At 38.4% G+C, this 18,481-nt stretch overlaps 1 protein-coding gene across 1 annotated transcript in view; it reads right to left on the bottom strand.

The window, feature by feature from the left end:
• Window positions 1-14,834: 14,834 nt before the first annotated feature.
• Window positions 14,835-18,481, bottom strand: part of TAFA4 (TAFA chemokine like family member 4) — a 129,485-nt gene continuing 125,838 nt past the window's right edge. Inside the window, exons 4-5 of the mRNA XM_032239112.1 lie at window positions 17,005-17,129; window positions 14,835-14,942 (exon numbers count right to left, since the gene is read on the bottom strand). Of these exons, the coding sequence (XP_032095003.1) occupies window positions 14,835-14,942; window positions 17,005-17,129 (233 nt within the window). The remainder of the gene's footprint in view (window positions 14,943-17,004; window positions 17,130-18,481) is intronic.

The raw sequence follows: 18,481 nt of genomic DNA, 5'->3' as shown, positions 1-18,481 counted from the left end.
GGCCCAGGTTCTTTTCTTGCCTTCTTGCATTGGGAATAAGTTATGGGGTGGGAGGGTGAGAGCTTATTTTAGGAGCTGCTGTTTCATCACCATCTTGGTTCCTCCCCTAAGAGCCCTGATCTGATGACCTTCCAACAACAGTGCTCCGAGGGAGCCCATTCAACAGAACAGCTCTATTATGAAATTTGGGTGCCACCCAAAGCATTAGTGTGCAGATCAACAGATCTGCACACAATAAATCGTGTTCATTTATTCTTGCAATCTGATGCCTGCTTGGTCTTTGGTTTGTTTTAAATCAGTTACTGATCTATAATAATATATCAGTGATAAAAGGAATGTATGTTATCAAACATAGTTCTTTCAGTGCCCATACTTGGCAAGGAAGAATAATTATATTGTTTTCCTTTTTTGAAGCAATACTATATACAAGACCGGAGAGCTACCACCTTCATCTAAGGTCTGACAGTTTTATTGCCAATATTTAATTTAATCTTATTTGGATGTAAATTTATCCTACAAATATTTTATCTGCAGGGGTTTTTGTGAGGGGGGGGTAAAACCAGAAACTTCTTATAAAAAGGCATTGTGAAGTAAATATTCACACAACAATGATAGCACAGACTCTTAGTAAGATTTTTTTTTATTGTTGGTATTTTTTTCTCCTATACAAATAATGAAACTATTTAATGGTCCATAAAATAACTCCAACAGTTAATTTAAAGCATTCTCTAATGTGAACTTCTGCCCAAAGTTTAAGAGGACCATAGGTAAAGGTAAAGATTCCTCTCACACATATGTGCTAGTCATTCCCGATTCTAGGGGACGGTGCTCATCTACGTTTCAAAACTGAAGAGCTAGTGTTGTCCAAAGACGTCTCCATGGTCATGTGGCTGGCGTTAGCCAAATGTGCATGAAACGTTGCTACCTTTCCACCAAAAGTAGTCCCTATTTTTTTAACTTGCATTTTTACATGCTTTCGAACTGCTAGGTTGGCAGAAGCTGGGACAAGTAAGGAATGGGTGCTCACGCCATGACACAGTACTAGGTATTCGAACCACCAACCTTTCAGATCGACAAGCTCAGCGTCTTAGCCACAAGTGGATCATATCACTAACAAAATAATGTAAAGAACATGCATGGGTTCAAATATGAAACAGGATTGGATGGACTAATTCTACTTCATTGTAAGGTTGCATTAACAGAATTTTACAAGTCTATAAATACAAACTTCCCACCACCATCCTTTTTAATTGTTTGATCTGTTAGTGTGGGTCCTTTCTAAGTTTCTTCTTCTGAGTGCTAAGACACTGTTAAGATTCTGCCTCTCTTGTCTTATTGGTTTCCTAGGCAGAATCTCTTTCCCCAACTTTTCCACTTTCCACTTACAAATATTTAAAAAGGCTGTGATTCTTGGCATTCCTTCTGGAGAACTATTGATTGATTGATTGATTGACTGATTGATTGATTGATGAAATTTACTTTCTGCCCCTCTTGTATCCAACAACACTGGGCAGCTTATAATGTAAAAGCATTTAAAAATCATTAAAATCATCAATCCTAAAACACAGTTGATAAAATCATTAACAAATAAAAACATTTAAGATTAGATGACAAAGAAGAGAGCCGTACACAATGGGGAAGGAATTAAGTTTAATTAGTTAAGATTAATTTAGATTTTATGGGTGCCTGTTTCCACTAACTCCAAAATTATTTTTCCACTCTACAAAGAATAGAACATTGACTTGTTTGATCAGGAATAAGATAATAAATACTTTTATTGGAAAACCTTTATGGACATTTTGCTGAAAATGGACAGGAATGAGTTGGTTATTTCTGGATCAGAAACCTCTTTCTTCTGAAAGAGGTTGAAGAAGCAACTATATAATACAATTTTAAGTGGGATGAAATGATACTAAGTTTGCACCTGTTATAAAGAAGATCAGAAATCACTTCTTTAAATGTCTTTTTCTGCACTTTTACCTCTATCTTTTCTTTCTTAATCTCATTTTCTGTACTTTTTTCATGTTAATCTTTTGTGTGTGTAAAAATCTCTAAAATATATATATTTTAAAAGGATTATGGAAAATTGAAATTTAAAGTGTAGCAAGGTGAAATTGTTTATCCGTAACTTTCACTGTCTGCAGATACCTCCCCTTGAAACTGGCAGACTACATGTCCAACCTGATCAAGTCAAAGCATGTCCATCCATCCATTCATCCATCCTTTGAAAGCTAGTAGAGTGAAAAGGCCATCCTCAGTACCCTGGTTCCATCTTTATTTCCAAACATGTCCTATAAGTTCCCACAAGCATTCCAAACAAATATTTTTTTAAAAAAATATGTTGTTGCATCTCCATTCTTTATTAGGAACACATTCATCTGTCCAGAGAAAAGATAAAGGGTGATTTGATATTATAGAGGGCCCAAAGGATGAACACACATAAAAGATACAGCAACCTCAATCTGCTGGTAATCTGCATTGCTCACTATGGCTGCCATTTTGCAGCAAGCCTCCAGCTACATGGCCATTATTATTAAGTCCCAATACATTGAGTGGCTAATTAATGGCAAAAACTATTTTTGATCATCCATTAATTGTCTCCAAGGACAGAATCAAGTAGTATGTGTGTGGGTGAGGGGAGAAACAGCTGCCCCATTAACTAACCCTAACCAGTTATTAAAATTAAAACTCTGAAGCAAAAATGGAGAGCTGTTATCCTGATTTTAAAAAAGGGAGTTCTGACAAGATTTTGGAATGATGTATGAGCGTCTCAAAATCTTCCTCACAAGATAAAAGCCAAGCAATGCTTATTATTCTAAACAACTTTGCACTGTTACAAGAAAATTCCCACATCCGAGTGAATACATTAGTGCAACATCAACTTCATGTTTTTGGCATTTCTGAATCTATAAAAATTAGCTGTATGTCAATGCAGAAAAAATACATAAAATACAGCAATTACGGGCTCACTTGTGGTAAATTTGTAGGGAAAGATACAGGGATGGATGCATTTAAACATATTTTAATGTATTTCAAAGTAAAGTTGATACACCCAGGACAAGACTAAAAGTGGACTTTCTTTTGTATAAGCTGAAACAAAACAAAGGGGAACTCTTGGGGGAAGATGAGACAAGGAATGAAATACAATTAAAGTAATAAGAAACAGTTACATGTTAGAAATCATACAAACTAGAAAATGTAGCCTCCTAAAGAACTGCATATTAATTAATTATTATAAATAGCAACTAACTGAAAGAGGTTCTACCTTGAACATTGTTTATTGGACCTAAGTATACTTCTAAATAAGTGGTATACAGCAAGCAAAAGCCAAGCAAAAAGAGAGATTCTTCTCACCTACTGTATAAAATTCTAGGTAAAATATTGGCAGTTTAATACAAAGTCCCCAGATGCTCTGTGTCTTACAATCAATGTTTTCCAGTTTGCTTCACTGGCACCATTAAGGACATTACCCTGACTCAGCTCACAAGATCAGAAATCAAATGAAACGTAGTTAAGCACCAATACAGGCAATTAAAACATACATGGGCAGTCCCCATTCCAAAGATTTTCCTGTACCTTTTGGTGCATTGATATGGAAATCCAAATTAAAAGGTCATAATAGTATATGTGAAAGACAGATTGCTAGGTGTGTTGCTGTACAGTACACTTCTACTCTGTGTGAGTTTATAGATGTTGTCATGAGTAAAGGTTTGAATTTTGCATGTGGAATATACAGTATGGAAGAACAGAGCTATCAAGTTCAGTTTGTTGAACTTGGTAGTTTTTTTCAGGTTTGCATCATCATTTGGTGCACTTCTTCATATGTATACACTTTGGTTTGCAATGTTGATTAATGCAGAGCTTTTGCAAAAAAAAAAAAACTTCAATAGATTGAATTTTTGCATATTGTATATTGTACATTTGCACAATATAGTTCAATAGTGTATACCACAAGTTACTATCCTGTTTTGGTGATGTGGGACGATGGATAAGGAAATGTAATCTTCCTTTCCAGTAAATGCAGTTCATTCACATTCAAGTGTGAACAAAATAGTTCCTTTTTCATTTATTTGATATCTATACTCCAGAAGTCCATAGTGCATCTGTCCATGACCATAATCAACTGAAAATGCCAGCAATGTATACATTTTATTTCATTTATTAACTTTAAAATGTATTGACTGCTTGTGGACTTTAAATAAGTGGTTTAGCTTATTAATTTCCACATGTATATGGAACTAGCAAAGTGAAAACTGAGACCTCAATATTCCTTGAGTTGGGTGAAATTTCTAATCAATGCTTACATTTTATTTCTGTTTCTGGCTGCAGTGAAACAGAACAGTACTTATAATTCTATTTTATAAATGGGTGGACATGTCTGATGCTGTAAACACTATCTACTTGTAGAACAAGTATTCTCTCTACTCTCTTTAACACTGTACAAATGGAAAGAAACAAAGTTGTACAGACTGTTTACAGAATATAAAGATTGGCATAAGCTACAATTTACTGAGCATAATGTTTTACTTCATGAGCTCATTTAATTCTTATTAAATCCCACATAAAAATATATTGATGTGAATATTTAAACATTAATTCAATTGTCTTTCCTACCATATTCATCTGAATTATTTCTGCTTTCTCATCTAATTATTCCCACAAGTTATGCGAACCCAGTTTGAGTATTTAAATATCATAAATCAGATCCTAGATGATATACTCCACTTAGTGGTTTTGGCTTCCCTTTTTACAATTGTTCATCCTTAACATGAAAGGGTTAGACTTACAGTTCCTGTTTTACAGTTCTTTATATGAAATTTGTGTTTTGAAGAGTGCCATCATCATTAAAAAGAAGGCAGTTCTAGTTCTTGCCAGCTAACTTGAAAAGTTGACAGTACAAACTTGACACTTTCCTTGCCAAGTAAATGTCTCTGTGCAGCAGTCGGGAAATTTGGTTGTAAATCCCATTATTCCAACTTTGACACATGTTTACTTTGTGCTACCGTGTCACCTGCAAGCAAAAGAAAAGAGAAATGAGAGAATCATATGTATAAATATTGTTGCTGGTAATTGGTTTTTAAAACCTCTTCAGAAAGTTTAAATATGCAGAATGAAGATAAAACACATACAAAGATAAAACCAGTACATTATCCTCACAGAGAGATCTTTGCAGGAGCATCTGAGAGAACCAATGGCTTGGGAAAGAGATGAATTTGAACCTGTTGACAAAATGTGGTGATGCTAGACATGTTCCAGTAATAGTAGTAGTTCAACTGCAAATGGTTCAGTCACAGAAGTCCAGTTTTGACCTTTGTGCAGGCTTTCAAACTGCTAAGTAGTCAAGAGTTGGGGCAGGAATGGGAGTGTGAAGGAGTGAAGTCCCGTTCCTGCCCCAGCTCCTGCCAAACTAGCAGTTCGAAAGCATGCAAATACTAATAGATTAATGGGTACCACTTTGGTGGGAGGTAACAGAATTCCATGGCATATAATCATGCGGGCCTCATGACCACAGAAAATGCCTAAAGACAATGTGGGTTTCCTTATCTAAGAAACAAAGATGAGCACCATGCACTAGTCGGACATGATAGGACAAGGAAACCTGCAAATGCAGTTCGTGTGTTGAGAGGATGTAATGTCCTATAAATGATGTGCTATAAACCTCTCTTTTCCTACTTTTCCCATTTTCACTTTTGAAGGAAGGCAATGAACAACTTCCAATCCTGGTTTTCAGTGAATTGTAAAAGAACTATGGTGGTGCAGTGATTAGAATGCAGTGTTGCAGGCTAATTCTGCCGACTGCCAGCAGTTCGATTCTGACCAGTTCAAGGTTGACTCAGCCTTCCATTCTTCAGAGGTGGGTAAAATGAGGACCCAGATTGTTGGGGCAATATGCTGACTCTGTAACTGCTTAGAGAGGGCTGTAAAGCACTATGAAGTTGTATATAACTGTAAGTGTGCTACTACTATTGTTAATTGCACTTTGAAATTTGTGGTCCATATGGCAATCTGTTTTGGGGAAATGCTCATTTTGTTCTCAAGACAACACCTGTAGTTAGAATCAAAGGTGTTTGGGGATTCTTTACAAGCCCTTCTTTCTAGAGTTTCACAAAATACTGAGTACTTGTGACAATACTGTGTTTATTGCTTTTCCTCTATTTTTCAGAAAGTGGGATCCATTGAGTGTTTTGGAATTTACAGATGGAGTTTCAAAGTCTGTGTTGCTTTTGATGGGTATCATTTTACACTGTGAATTTTCCTTCAGCTAAAAGGACATTGGGAATATAAATCTATATTTACAAACACAAATTGTTCATAAGTAAATTTCATGTTTTATTTCATTGCTTTTTTTCAGTTTACATGGCCATACATCTGAGGTTTATGGCTCGGGGGTTAACAATTTTGAATAGTATAAAATCATAACAAAAACAGGGAAAAAAACACAATCACAAAACCACTGGAATACAAAACAATCCCATCAATCACAAATAAATGTAAGCAATGCACAGTCTCAGGCCACTTCCTGATCTTTAGGCCTAGTGGGGAAGCTAAGCTTTTAAGGCCTTACTAATTAAGGTCAAGACCAATCTGATCTCCAGTGTATGATGTTCCAAAGGATAGGTGCCATGACAGAAAATGTTCCCTTTCTGGACCCAACCATATTGCATTCATTAGAAGAGAGAATCTGAAAGATAATTAGGGGACTGGAGACTAAAACATATGAAGAACGGTTGCAGGAACTGGGTATGTCTAGTTTAATGAAAAGAAGGACTAGGGGAGACATGATAGCAGTGTTCCAATATCTCAAGGGTTGCCACAAAGAAGAGGGAGTAAAACTATTCTCCAAGGCACCTGAGGGTAGAACAAGAAGCAATGAGTGGAAACTGATCAAGGAGAGAAGCAACCTAGAACTGAGAAGAAATTTCCTGACAGTTAGAACAATTAATCAGTGGAACAACTTGCCTCCAGAAGTTGCGAATGCCCCAACACTGGAAGTCTTTAACAAGATGTTGGATAGCCATTTGTCTGAAATGGTATAGGGTTTCCTACCTAGGCAGGGGGTTGGACTAGAAGACCTCCAAGGTCCCTTCCAACTCTGCTATTGTATTGTATTGAACATTTTCTGCCAGAGCTAGTGGGATGGGTAGAAATAGTGGGGATAGAGGTGGTTTCTCACATAACCTGACCCCATTTTGTCCTTTTGAAATAAAAGCCTACTTATGATGCTGTTTTGTAACACTGAAGATTTTAAAGAGGTGATTTATCCAATCACCATTTTTCTGAAATGGTACCAGGTTCCCTGTTTGAACATGGGATTGGACTAGAAGACCTCCAAGGTCCCTTTTAACTCTTCTGTTATTCTAATTCAACAAAAGCTAAAGCAAGAGTTCCCAATCAGTAGTAGTGGTTGAACTCTGGAGTGAACTGCAAGTGCTCCATAGCACAGGGGCATTTCTCTTAATAGCTCAAACCTTGCAAATAGCAAATACTGGGAGATTTCAAGCAAGAATACTGATAACTCAATGCTTGACGTGCTTCAATTAAAAGTCGCACATCCATTTTTCCTGAAGATTGACAACCTATGAACGTCATCTAGGGTAATGGCGCCCAACCTTTTTGCCTTTGCAGACCAGCAGGGCGGTGGGGGGGAGTAGAAGGAATGGTTCCTTGTGAATATCAGGCACTTGTGCACACAGCTCCATTCGCTCAAGTAGCAGGTTCGTGTGCCTGCTGCTTACACAAGTAGAGCTGCATGCACACATGTGCTCGCCTGCCACTTGCACAGCCTGGTTCTGAATGGGCCACAGCCCAGGGGTTGGGGACACCTGATCTAGGCAGATCATATATAATATTGACCCTGGTCTTCAAAATATTTCATGAAAGGAGTGTACATGAAGAAAATGGTCCCAATAAAGGGAAGGTAGGTAACAGCAGAGTTAAAGGATTGGTAGGACTCTCTGGAATCAGAGAGAAAAAGAACTTTATTCAGATTCTTAGGTAAATGCTGACAAAAGATAAGGAATATTCAAAAGCTTTTAGTTTGTTTCAGATAACTACCTTGGACTTTTAAGCTTTCACAATACATTTTATGCACATTTTGAAACAGCTCAGTTAGTTATGCTTACTGAATGTAAACAATAAAGTACATTCCATTTATTTTTATTTAGTTTTATTTAGTCCTTTCAAAACTGGCTTATGTGTGTGCTAGAATTCATCTTGTCCAAACAGTTATTGTAGCTATTAACAACATGCAAAAGCATCATTAGCCTTGGTTTTGTAGATGCTTTTCTTTTTCTCGTCAAATGATTTTTTTCAGCACTGCTCCACAGTACAGCTGAGAGGAATAAGTTCCTTTTAAAGAAGCTGAAGCCTTCCTTGATAAAAGCTTTGAGTGACTTTTCAAATACCTAATCATTTATAAGGAGATTTTCATGCATTATCCTGAGAATAATGTTCTCATTTCCCTCTCATCCCTGTAAATACCAAAGCTTTCACTCCATGGTGGGCTGCTGCCGGTTCAGATTAGTTTGGGTGAACCGGTAGTTCCGATGATCAGTTGGCTCCGCCCACCCGCACCCGCCCTATCCTGTCCTATATTTCTTGTTTCTGGCTCATCTGATTTGTAAAAGCGCAGCTGATTTCCGACCCTCCGCTGTTCTACTTACCGGGGCTGCCTTAGAAGGTGCTTACTGAAGTTCAAATGGCTGTATTTTACATGCTGCAACAAGTGCGTTAAGCAAGTGTGCGCACAATCACCAAATCGGTTGTTAAACTGGTTTCAGCCCACCCGTTTTCACTGTTTATGGCACAATCGGTATAATCAATATACAAAGTGGATGCTCACTCTGTCCGTGTTTCACATGGAGGTTAATCATTAACCATCTTCTAACTAGTTTTAAAATTAATACTGCATAAAGTATATCAATATTAACTTTTGTATCACCATCGGAGTTTGAAAACTTTCATAAAACTGGTTACTGGCATTAACTGGTTGCGAGGGCTTGTGATCATTTTTTCTTGAGTAAATTCATTATTAAATGGACCCTATTTTAACCAGGTTTTGGAAATCCTATGTGGTGTAACTTCTGAACCTGTACACCAGGGCTGTCAAACTGAAGGCCCGTTGGCCAGAGCTGGCCTGCAGGATGTTTAGATCTGGTTGCCCTGGAAATAGTGAAGGATCAGCTTGGGGTGTCTCTACCATCAAAAATTGAGCTTGCAAGGGCTGCACGCTGCCCTCCCTAGCTGCGTTTTCACTGGCAGATGGTTGCAGAAGGCCATTGCAGCAGAAAACAGAGCTCAGAATCCTGTTTTTGCTGAGCGCTCAGGCCACTACAGGCGCCGACACAAGTGACATTGAGTTGGCTATGCCCATCCTGGCCACATCCACCCCAGCCCCTTGAGGTCAAACATAATCCTGATGTGGCCCTCAACGAAATTGAGTTTGATAGCCTTGCTGTACATCATGGAGATATTATCCACAATCTAAATAGTTATTCATATTTCAATCTGCTGACAATGGTACTTGGTTTCTGGATTATGATTCCCCATTGACCAAGGGATACTCACACCAAGTTTTATATTAGAGTTTGTTTAGCTACCCTCAGAGTTGTACCAACTCCTGCAACTTGCATATAAGGGATTTCTTCTATGTTGCCCTGATGATTCTGAATAGATAAATGTTAAGACTTGTGCAGGCACTTTGGGCAACCAAAGAATGATGATATCTACCCTGATAATATTCAGGATATTTATAATTACAAAAAAAATTAAGTACCAAGAGCCCAAATTGATACTTCTCTGGGGCAGAGACCTTGGGAGGCATGGAATAGTGACTACATCTATTCACAGCATCACCCTCTGTGACATTCAACATGCTAATAAATAGATTTCCTCATCCATAATACTCAACAAGTGTAGAATAAATTACTTCTCAACTGCATTACGGTTTGCTCAATTAAGGGACTTGCTCATCGTTTTATTGTAGATGTTTGCAACTGTTCCTTGAATAGAATAGAATAGAATAGAATAGAACGGAACGGAATAACAGAGTTAGGAGACACCTTGGAGGTCTTCTAGTCCAACCTCCAACTTAGGCAAGAAACAGTATACCATTTCAGACAAATGGTTGTCCAATCTCTTAAAAACTTCCAATGTTGGAGCAGTCACAACTTCTGGAGGCAAGCTGTTCCACTGATTAATTGTTCTGTCAGATCTTTTCCTGGTAATTCTAGGTATGGAATTTGCCTTTTAAGTGACATGATATATTTTATTTTTATTTATTTATTCAAATTTATTAGTCCAATTCCAATGAATAGAAAATTAGGATAAAAAACATAAAACAGATAAAAACATGAAATCAAACAGACAATCCAGACTGAAATAATCTTACAGTCATTAAAAATCAAACAAGATCCTAGACAAACAATAGTACATCAACCCAAGGCCTGGGACCAAAGACAGGTTTTCTGGAACTCCAGAAAAAGAGGGTGATATCCTGATCTCTGTGGACATGCTATTTTAGAGCGGAATGAGACAACTCACTATGGCCAACTTGCTATGGCCAGCTCACTGCGGCCAACTCGCCACAGCCAACTTGCCATGGTACAACTCATGATGGCCAATTCGCCACAGGATAACTCTCCTTGGGACAATTTAACAATTCAATTTAATTATTTAAAATAAGAAAAAATATGTTAATTTTTTTCATTCACATTCACAAATGTGAATTAAAACTTGCTTAGCTTATGTATATATTGCTGACCATCAGATTTACAATGCTATTTTTTTTTTACATAACTTGGACAAACCCTTTAAGGTGTTTTTTTGGCATTTTATATCTTAAATGCACTTATGTGAATTAATAGTAATTTGGACTTTAAATTTGGTTAAAAACCCATAATACCCAAAATTTTAAAAACTGATAAATTTGAAGACAATTTTTCATGTTGTGGCAAATCATGACGTCTAGGAGTTTTTTCAATATTTTGTTTTCAGCACACCAAAATACATGGAAATTAGATGAAAATAATCAAACAGCTGTTTAGTCGCAGACCTGTGAAATATATAGAAATGTACATTCAACTGCATTTCTATGCATTGTTACATTATCTGGATATTGTATACATGCTGATAAGGAGATGAGGGCTGATCTTCCTTGCCTGTTCTTTTGCACAATCCAGTTGGAAGACCCTCTTAGGCCACTGAGTCCTGCTCTATGCAAGATTTCAGATCAAAACGCCCAAGAGAGAGACTTTCTTCTTTAAAAATTTAAAACACAGCACCTGCCATCCAAGATAAAAATCTTTCTGACAATGTGCAAGTGTATTATGCTGCGGTATTCTATTCTGGTTGGTAAGATATGACTGTCCTGCTGGAGCTTGGAGGTCAGCCAACTTACAAAATATTGGCCAGGGAAGTAGTAATCCTTCTGCGTGCTTTCACTTAAGCCATGAATTTTTGAGCTACTGGAACTCACCTTTAATTTTAAGTGCAAAAGATGGGGAGCAGAATACTTGTTATCCTTATGAGTTTTACCTCCTCTACTATCCATTTATCTTCTATCTATAAAGAGGTGTGTTTGTTTCTCTATGGATCTGTATGGAGAGGTGCTTTTTGCTAATGAGCTGCTTCTGTTCTCTTAGTTAGCACAGAAGAGATCTGAGCCAGTTCATTCACCGTTATACCCTACACGAATTCACAGTATGAAAGGAAGCTTAACGTCTTATCTGAATATCCCTGCCCCTTGTTTTTTCTCTCCCAGCGAAAAGCATACTGAGACACCAAGAAGAAAAATGGGGGGGAAAAGCCTCATCACAGGCAAATTAGCAAATTAAAGATACTTGCAGCACCTTTGGGTGCAATGCCAACCCATTATGATCAAAGTGAGCTTTGCCATTGACTTCACTGGGGCGCAGATTGCACACTCGGGGCTCTCTTCTTTGAAGAGGGGAGTTAATAGCTTGTTACTTTAATGAAGCAAAGCTAGTTTAAAGGCACTCCCGGGTGCTAATTCAGCACAGTAGTTAATCTCAAACTGTAGATGTGCACAAAAGACCAAATCAGACTTGGAATCTAGATTCACCCTTGTGGAGGAGGAGAAACTCCTTATTCTCATTTGCATTCTATGTAAATGAGCATTCAGCCGGTTCTATCCGGTGCGGGCAAACCGATAGCGGTGGCAGGCTCTGCCCATCTGCCCGGACATCATCACATCCCGTTTTTGACGCTTTGTGTATGCGCGCACAATCATATTTACAAACTGGTAGAGAAGGTAAGTTGATTTCACCTCTGCTTTGGCCCCTGCATGGACATTTTTTTCTTTAGTTTGTATTGGTTTCTGGCGACTTCCCAAAGTGTTTTTAATCACATGTCCAACTGCAGGAGAGGCTACCTGTGATGTCTCATTGCTCCACCCAGTCTGAATAATAAGTGGGCTTGAAACCGTTATGATTTTCATTGTCGTCTTACCTTACGTGTGCGAACAACTCATATGCTTACCCTTCCCCCTGTTATGCTTTGAGTCTCTTAGCCTGTTATCATTCTTTTTTATGGCTTACACTTCAAATCAGCTTAGAAAGACTTGAATGAATAACCCAGGGTGGCATATACAGCAGGCTCTGGTAATACTGACTCATACTCTTATCGCCATGAGTTTGAACATGACCTTATTATCTCACTCTACATGGGGCTTGAAGACAACCTAAAAGCCTTCCCAGATGGAAGAAGCACTGCCTTCCTGCAGACAGATGAGAGGTCTTATTGTAAAATGATACCAATGCTGCGTGAGTGCCGGTGATCTGATCCAAGTAGAATCTGCTTATCTACTACATATGGGCGAAGAAGGCATGTTGCAAAAGCTAACTTCCTGGGATAAGATTATTTTATCTCCAAAGTTCAGAATAGCTCTCTCCCTATTGATGGGTTTTTAAGTCTATAAAGATGGCCCTCTTTATACAGCATTCAGGGTATAAGGCACCAGCACAGATGGCAGATGTCTAACGCATGGTTTTAAGACTGGTTACTTTTGTGGAACGACGGAGGTATTTTTATTATGAACTTTAAAATACGAGGACCAAATGATGTGCATGATAGCGTTTGTGGTTTTACTATTTGGGTTGTTTTTATTAGATTGTGAACTGCCTTGAATCTTGAATGGAACCAGCATAAATTGATAGAAGTAAACTAACAGAAGTACCCAGGTGAAATCAATAGCATTTTCACTTGTATAAAATAATTTTTCTTTGTCCCTCTTTCCACTCAGATTTCCAAACAGGATTATTCTGTTTCGTTTCAGATCATACATTCCCAAAAAAATTAATTTTCATCTGAGTAATCTCTGATCTTCTGGCACTGGTACAACAGGGGGCACATCACACCTCTCGTTTTGTAGCAGAATATATTGCATCTGCACCTTTTTCTCAAGGTAGCAGAGTTTTCAACTTGTGAATAGTGACAGTAACCTCTGCATCAAAGCAAACTTCAACAGGTTTCTGAAAGTTGAAGTTTAAATCAATATCAGATGACCAATACAGATCGGATTGAAAATTTCAGCTGGTGTTTTATAATAAAGGCCTACAGCAGAGTTATGCCATGTGTATGTCTTAGAAAGAACCCATACTATATCTAGTAGAATTTATCTTCAGGTCAGTTTGCCTAGAATCAGCATCCTATTTTCAAGCAGGCCAGATCAGAGCTAAGTTCAAATAATTATAATCAAATATTCCTCCATTGAGCCCTTGATGGCTACCATGAGCTTCTCACATATCTTAGCAGCGTCGTCGTGTGTTTCCCCCCCCCTCCCATATCCTCTTTTTAAATTTGAGACGGCCAAAAGTGAATCCACAAAATCCTGAATGCCCAGCCTTTTATTTAGTTACCTTAATTAAAAAACATCTCACTTAAGCTTGGATCCAAGAATTTGGTTTGTCTCTTGGAAGTTCTCTGGCTAACTGGGATGGATCAGTATTAAGGCAAATAGTTCCTTTTTAAGACTTAACCATTTAGACCAACGTTAGTGAGTTAGTGATTGCAGTCACACGCTCTCCAATATACATACAATGCTTTTGTGAACATGCACTGCCCCATTTATTTCAAAGTAGAAAATGCATGCTTACATGTGAATGCGTGCACCCTCTTTTTTTATTTAACCTGAAGTGACTTGTGGATTATAAGCACTTTGAAGCTTCTTCTTCAGCAAATTACTCACACTGATGGAAGTTCATCTCTCCCACCCCCACATTTCCATGGTTGAAAATGGTAATCTCCCCCTATTGCCCCTATATGAGCAATCATGCTTTTCAAAGTACCAAATTTTTCAGACTATAAGAAGCACCAGAGTATAAGACACACCCAGATTTTGAAGAGGAAAACAAGGAAAAAAATAGTTTTTGCCTTTCCCGGCCCCTAGGAACACTCTGCAGGCCTCCCAAACCCTCTGCACATCCTATTTTTGAGAAAAACAGGCCCATTTTTGGCTTCCCAAACCCCTCACGCATCCCATTTTGCCCTCCCCAGCCGCCAGGAGCACTCTGCACTCCTCCCAAACCTTCTGTGTGAAAAACGGGCCCATGTTTAGTGAAAATGGGATTGCGGGGCGGGGTTTTGGGAGGCCAAAAATGGCTGGTTTTGGTGTATAAGATGCACCAACATTCCCACCCTCTTTTGGAGTGGGGGGAGTGCGTCTTATGCTCCAAAATGTGCGGGTATTTTGGTATCACGATCAAAGCTTCCATTTTGTAGGAAATAAAAGTTTGTTGCACAAAAAGGAAAAAGACTTTTCAGAGTTCATGCATATTCCTTAGCTTGCCACGTTTTATGTGCCTTATGCTTTAAATTTAACGCAGGCTTAAGCTGTCGGGAAGGTTTGAAAGCCCATCCTTTACATTCATCTCTGTATAAGAATGAAAAATATCAATATCAAAAGCAAAGCGTGATTCTAAGTACTGTGAGGCAAAACCAACCAGGTGTTTTAGGAGAGAAACATTTTTTCCCCTCAATTGACAAGCTAGTCTTGGTTTTATCTATATATTTAGCAAGTTGGCAAACAAATCACAGAGTGCCGTCAGACTGCTTAGTTGTCAATTCTTCTTCTTTATAGCCTACGTTTATACATCTCCAGTTTTCAGAGAGGTTTTACCTCAGGTTTTCAAATTTGGAATGAAAACATTCCAAAACAAGGACATTGAAAACTACGGTTTGCACCTTGCTGGAAGGTCTGAGACCAATCACAAAATCCAGATGATCAATAAATGGCAATAAAGATATACCCCCCCCCCCCCCAAAAGGACTCTTTGGTTTGAGCCCATCTGGGTTTGGGGGTTTTTTTTGTTTTTTTTTTGCCATCAGCTTTAAAAATCTTGCAAATGTGTTGAATTTGTCCTCATAGACAGACTTGGCTCACCCAAGATCCTCCTTATAAAGTCCTCAGACTGATTTTGCTTTTGTTTTGCTTTGGCAGGAAAAGAGGGAGCAAATGTGTCTATTTCAAAACAAAGCACTGGCTTGGGAAAGGCAACTTGTACCCTTAAAGAGATTTAGGGCCACCAATTCCGCAGTTGGCAATATTGGCTAAGTTGGATGGGTGCTGAAGTGCAAAACCTGTTGAGGACATCAAATTGCTTATCCTACATTTGACTGTATCCATCTACTATTATGTTTTTTTAAGCCTCTAGAAGCTATAGAGATCCCTATGGAGATGATAACCAGGACTGGCTATTTAAAATAATCTCTATACTTTTGTTTAAAAAAAAAAAAATCAGGCGTAGAGGAGACTTGATGATTGCCACAGAAAATATTCCACCTTCAGACATAGGACATAAAGATGGGACACTCATTGTGCACGTGTAGAGTTCTCCATCCCTTCCATACCAGTGATCTTGGCTGCACTGAAATACCAGACAATGATGTTGCGTGCATTGGTGAGAATTCTTGCTCTAGTATGACCCAAAAATCAAAATCAATGAGTGGATACTGAGAGAAGGGCAGCATTAATGATTTGTGATGGGTGTCACTTTAAAAAAAGAAAGAAGCTGCAACCTCAGCGCAACCTTGAACTCAAGTATCAGTCTTTTACTTCTTTCCTGTAAAAGACTGTCATTCATTCCTTATTATAGAAGGAAGAGACCAGTGACTTTGGGGGGAAATTATGGCAATTAATAAAGACTGACCATACACTGCATGCCTTAATCTTCAGTAACTTAACTATTACAGGAGAGGAATTGCAGTCCCAAAAGACTGATGCAATATGCATGTCCCCTTCCCACAGAACTGGCACAAAGGTGAATGATCTTTGCATCTGTTGCTGATCTGTATATGCGCACGGGTCTGTGCGCACCATATAGGTCTTTGTTGTAACAATTCCATGCTTAATGCAGAAAATTATAAAAATAGAGGGAGATGTGACTTGATGTTCCACTTCTGAATTAAAATTGGAAAAGATTGGATTAGGACACAGTTCAGCAGGGATGTTTCCTTAGTACATAAAGCCTCTACCTCTGCTATTTGACTCATGGAGAAAAAACATAGTTTCCATATAATAGCATACATGATTTCCATCCTGGAGAGGGGTGGCAGCAAACTCTATTTCAAAGGGAAATTTAGATCTCAAGAAAACAAAGTTAAACTCTCCTTTCCCACAGAGTTGGAAGGGACCTTGGAGGTCTTCTAGTCCAACCCTCTACACCACTTCAGACAAATGGTTATCCAACATCTTCTTTAAAATGTCCAGTGTTGGAGCATTCACAACTTCAGGAGGCAAGTTGTTCCACTGATTACTTGTTCTAACTGTCAGGAAATTTCTCCTTAGTTCTAGGTTGGCTGATTAGTTTCCACCCATTGTTTCTTTTCCTACCCTCAGGTGCTTTGGAGAATAGCTTGACCCCCCCCTTCTTTGTGGCAGTATGATACTCTGGTTTCTCTTGTGCATCCTTTTTTTTAAGGTCAGCATAGCTCCTGATATTGGTCAGCTTGAGAGCAGGAAGTGAGGCCATTTATCCAATCACTTACCTTGGTTGTTTTAATTTTGTTTCCACTGCTGCATGACCAACCTGAGTAATCTGGAAGCACTTTACATTCTTCTCCTTCCAGACAAGGTTCCATATGACACCACCACTTCTGGATAACAATGGCAGCTGGAAAGCAAAAATGAAGTCATTTCAGAACAACATAGCAACAAATGGGACTCAGAAAATGCTGCTCGGAAGCAGCTAATAGCTACTGGATCTTCCCACCCTTGGCATTTCCAAATGTGTTGAAACTGCAGACCAAAAATCACACTAGATAGGAACTCTGGGAGTTTCATTGCCAACACAACTGAAAGTCTATGGAAATTCTCAGTCATGCAGGTCATGGTTGTCCCAAAGGTGTTTTTCCTCCACCTTTTTTTCCCCAACTGGACTTTCTTGAAGACATATTTTTACTTGAAGACATTTCGCTTCTCATCCAAGTAACTTCTTCAGTTCTAATTAACTTGTGGGAAAAGGAAAAATCCTTTGAAGAGAACAAGATTCACATTCTTGACAGAGAGGACCACAAGCTTGAAAGACGAGTCAAAAAAGCTATGGTGAAATTGAACAGAGACAGGGGAGCATGGCATCACCTATCTCTTACAGTGCAGTCCTTTCAGCAGTCCCACACTTTTTTGCACTCTGATTCAGGTGACTGGGGACACAAATTAATCCCAAGATGGTTTCAACAACTATCGGTGTTAGTTACTGGCTGACTGAGAAGAGTATAAATCATTGCCACTCTCCACCGGTTAGTTAGAACTGAAGAAGCTTCTTGGATGAGAAGCGAAAAATTTTCAAGAAAAATCAAGAAATCAAATCCAGTTGCTGTTTGCAGAAAAGCATATTTGGGACAACACATCTGAAAAGGAAAGGCCCTTGCTATATTATGAAATCAGTGTAAGGAAGGATAATAAATTGCAGTTCATTCAACAGATTCCAATGAGAATATCCTCACCCCCTACCTTCTAATCCACTTAATAACTAAGGTTCTCTTGACAAAACAAGATCCAAAATGTTAAATGCTAGGGAAAAAAACATTTTAAAAACACATTTTAAAAAATCAATGTCAGTTAAAAACAACAAAACAGAAACAATATTTCTATGCACACAGAGAAATTGGCATTTTTATTTTATTTTCTTCTCCTGCTGAGTAGCCCCTGAGTAGCTGGAAATTGCTTCTGAAACGCTACGTTTTTTTTCTTACAGTTGTTTGTGAAACAACAGTCAAGAATAAGTGCCTTAGGGAAGGGCGTCGAGGAAGTTGAGTCACCACAATTTCATGAATGAATTTTTAGGCCCAATTATTCTCATATGCATATCCTTAAGGACTTCCTCTAAGAGGCATTCTGTAAACAGTACCCCTCTTCTCACATCAAAAGGATCTTCAAAAAGAATTCACACATCTCACACATTTTTTTCAATTCTCCAAGCTATGGATTGAAAGGAACTGAAATGTATGCATTTAATTATTGATA

The sequence above is a fragment of the Thamnophis elegans genome, chromosome 2, assembly GCF_009769535.1.
Source record: "Thamnophis elegans isolate rThaEle1 chromosome 2, rThaEle1.pri, whole genome shotgun sequence".
NCBI classification, from domain to species: Eukaryota; Metazoa; Chordata; class Lepidosauria; order Squamata; family Colubridae; genus Thamnophis; species Thamnophis elegans.
This window is presented reverse-complemented; position numbering and strand designations above follow the sequence as displayed.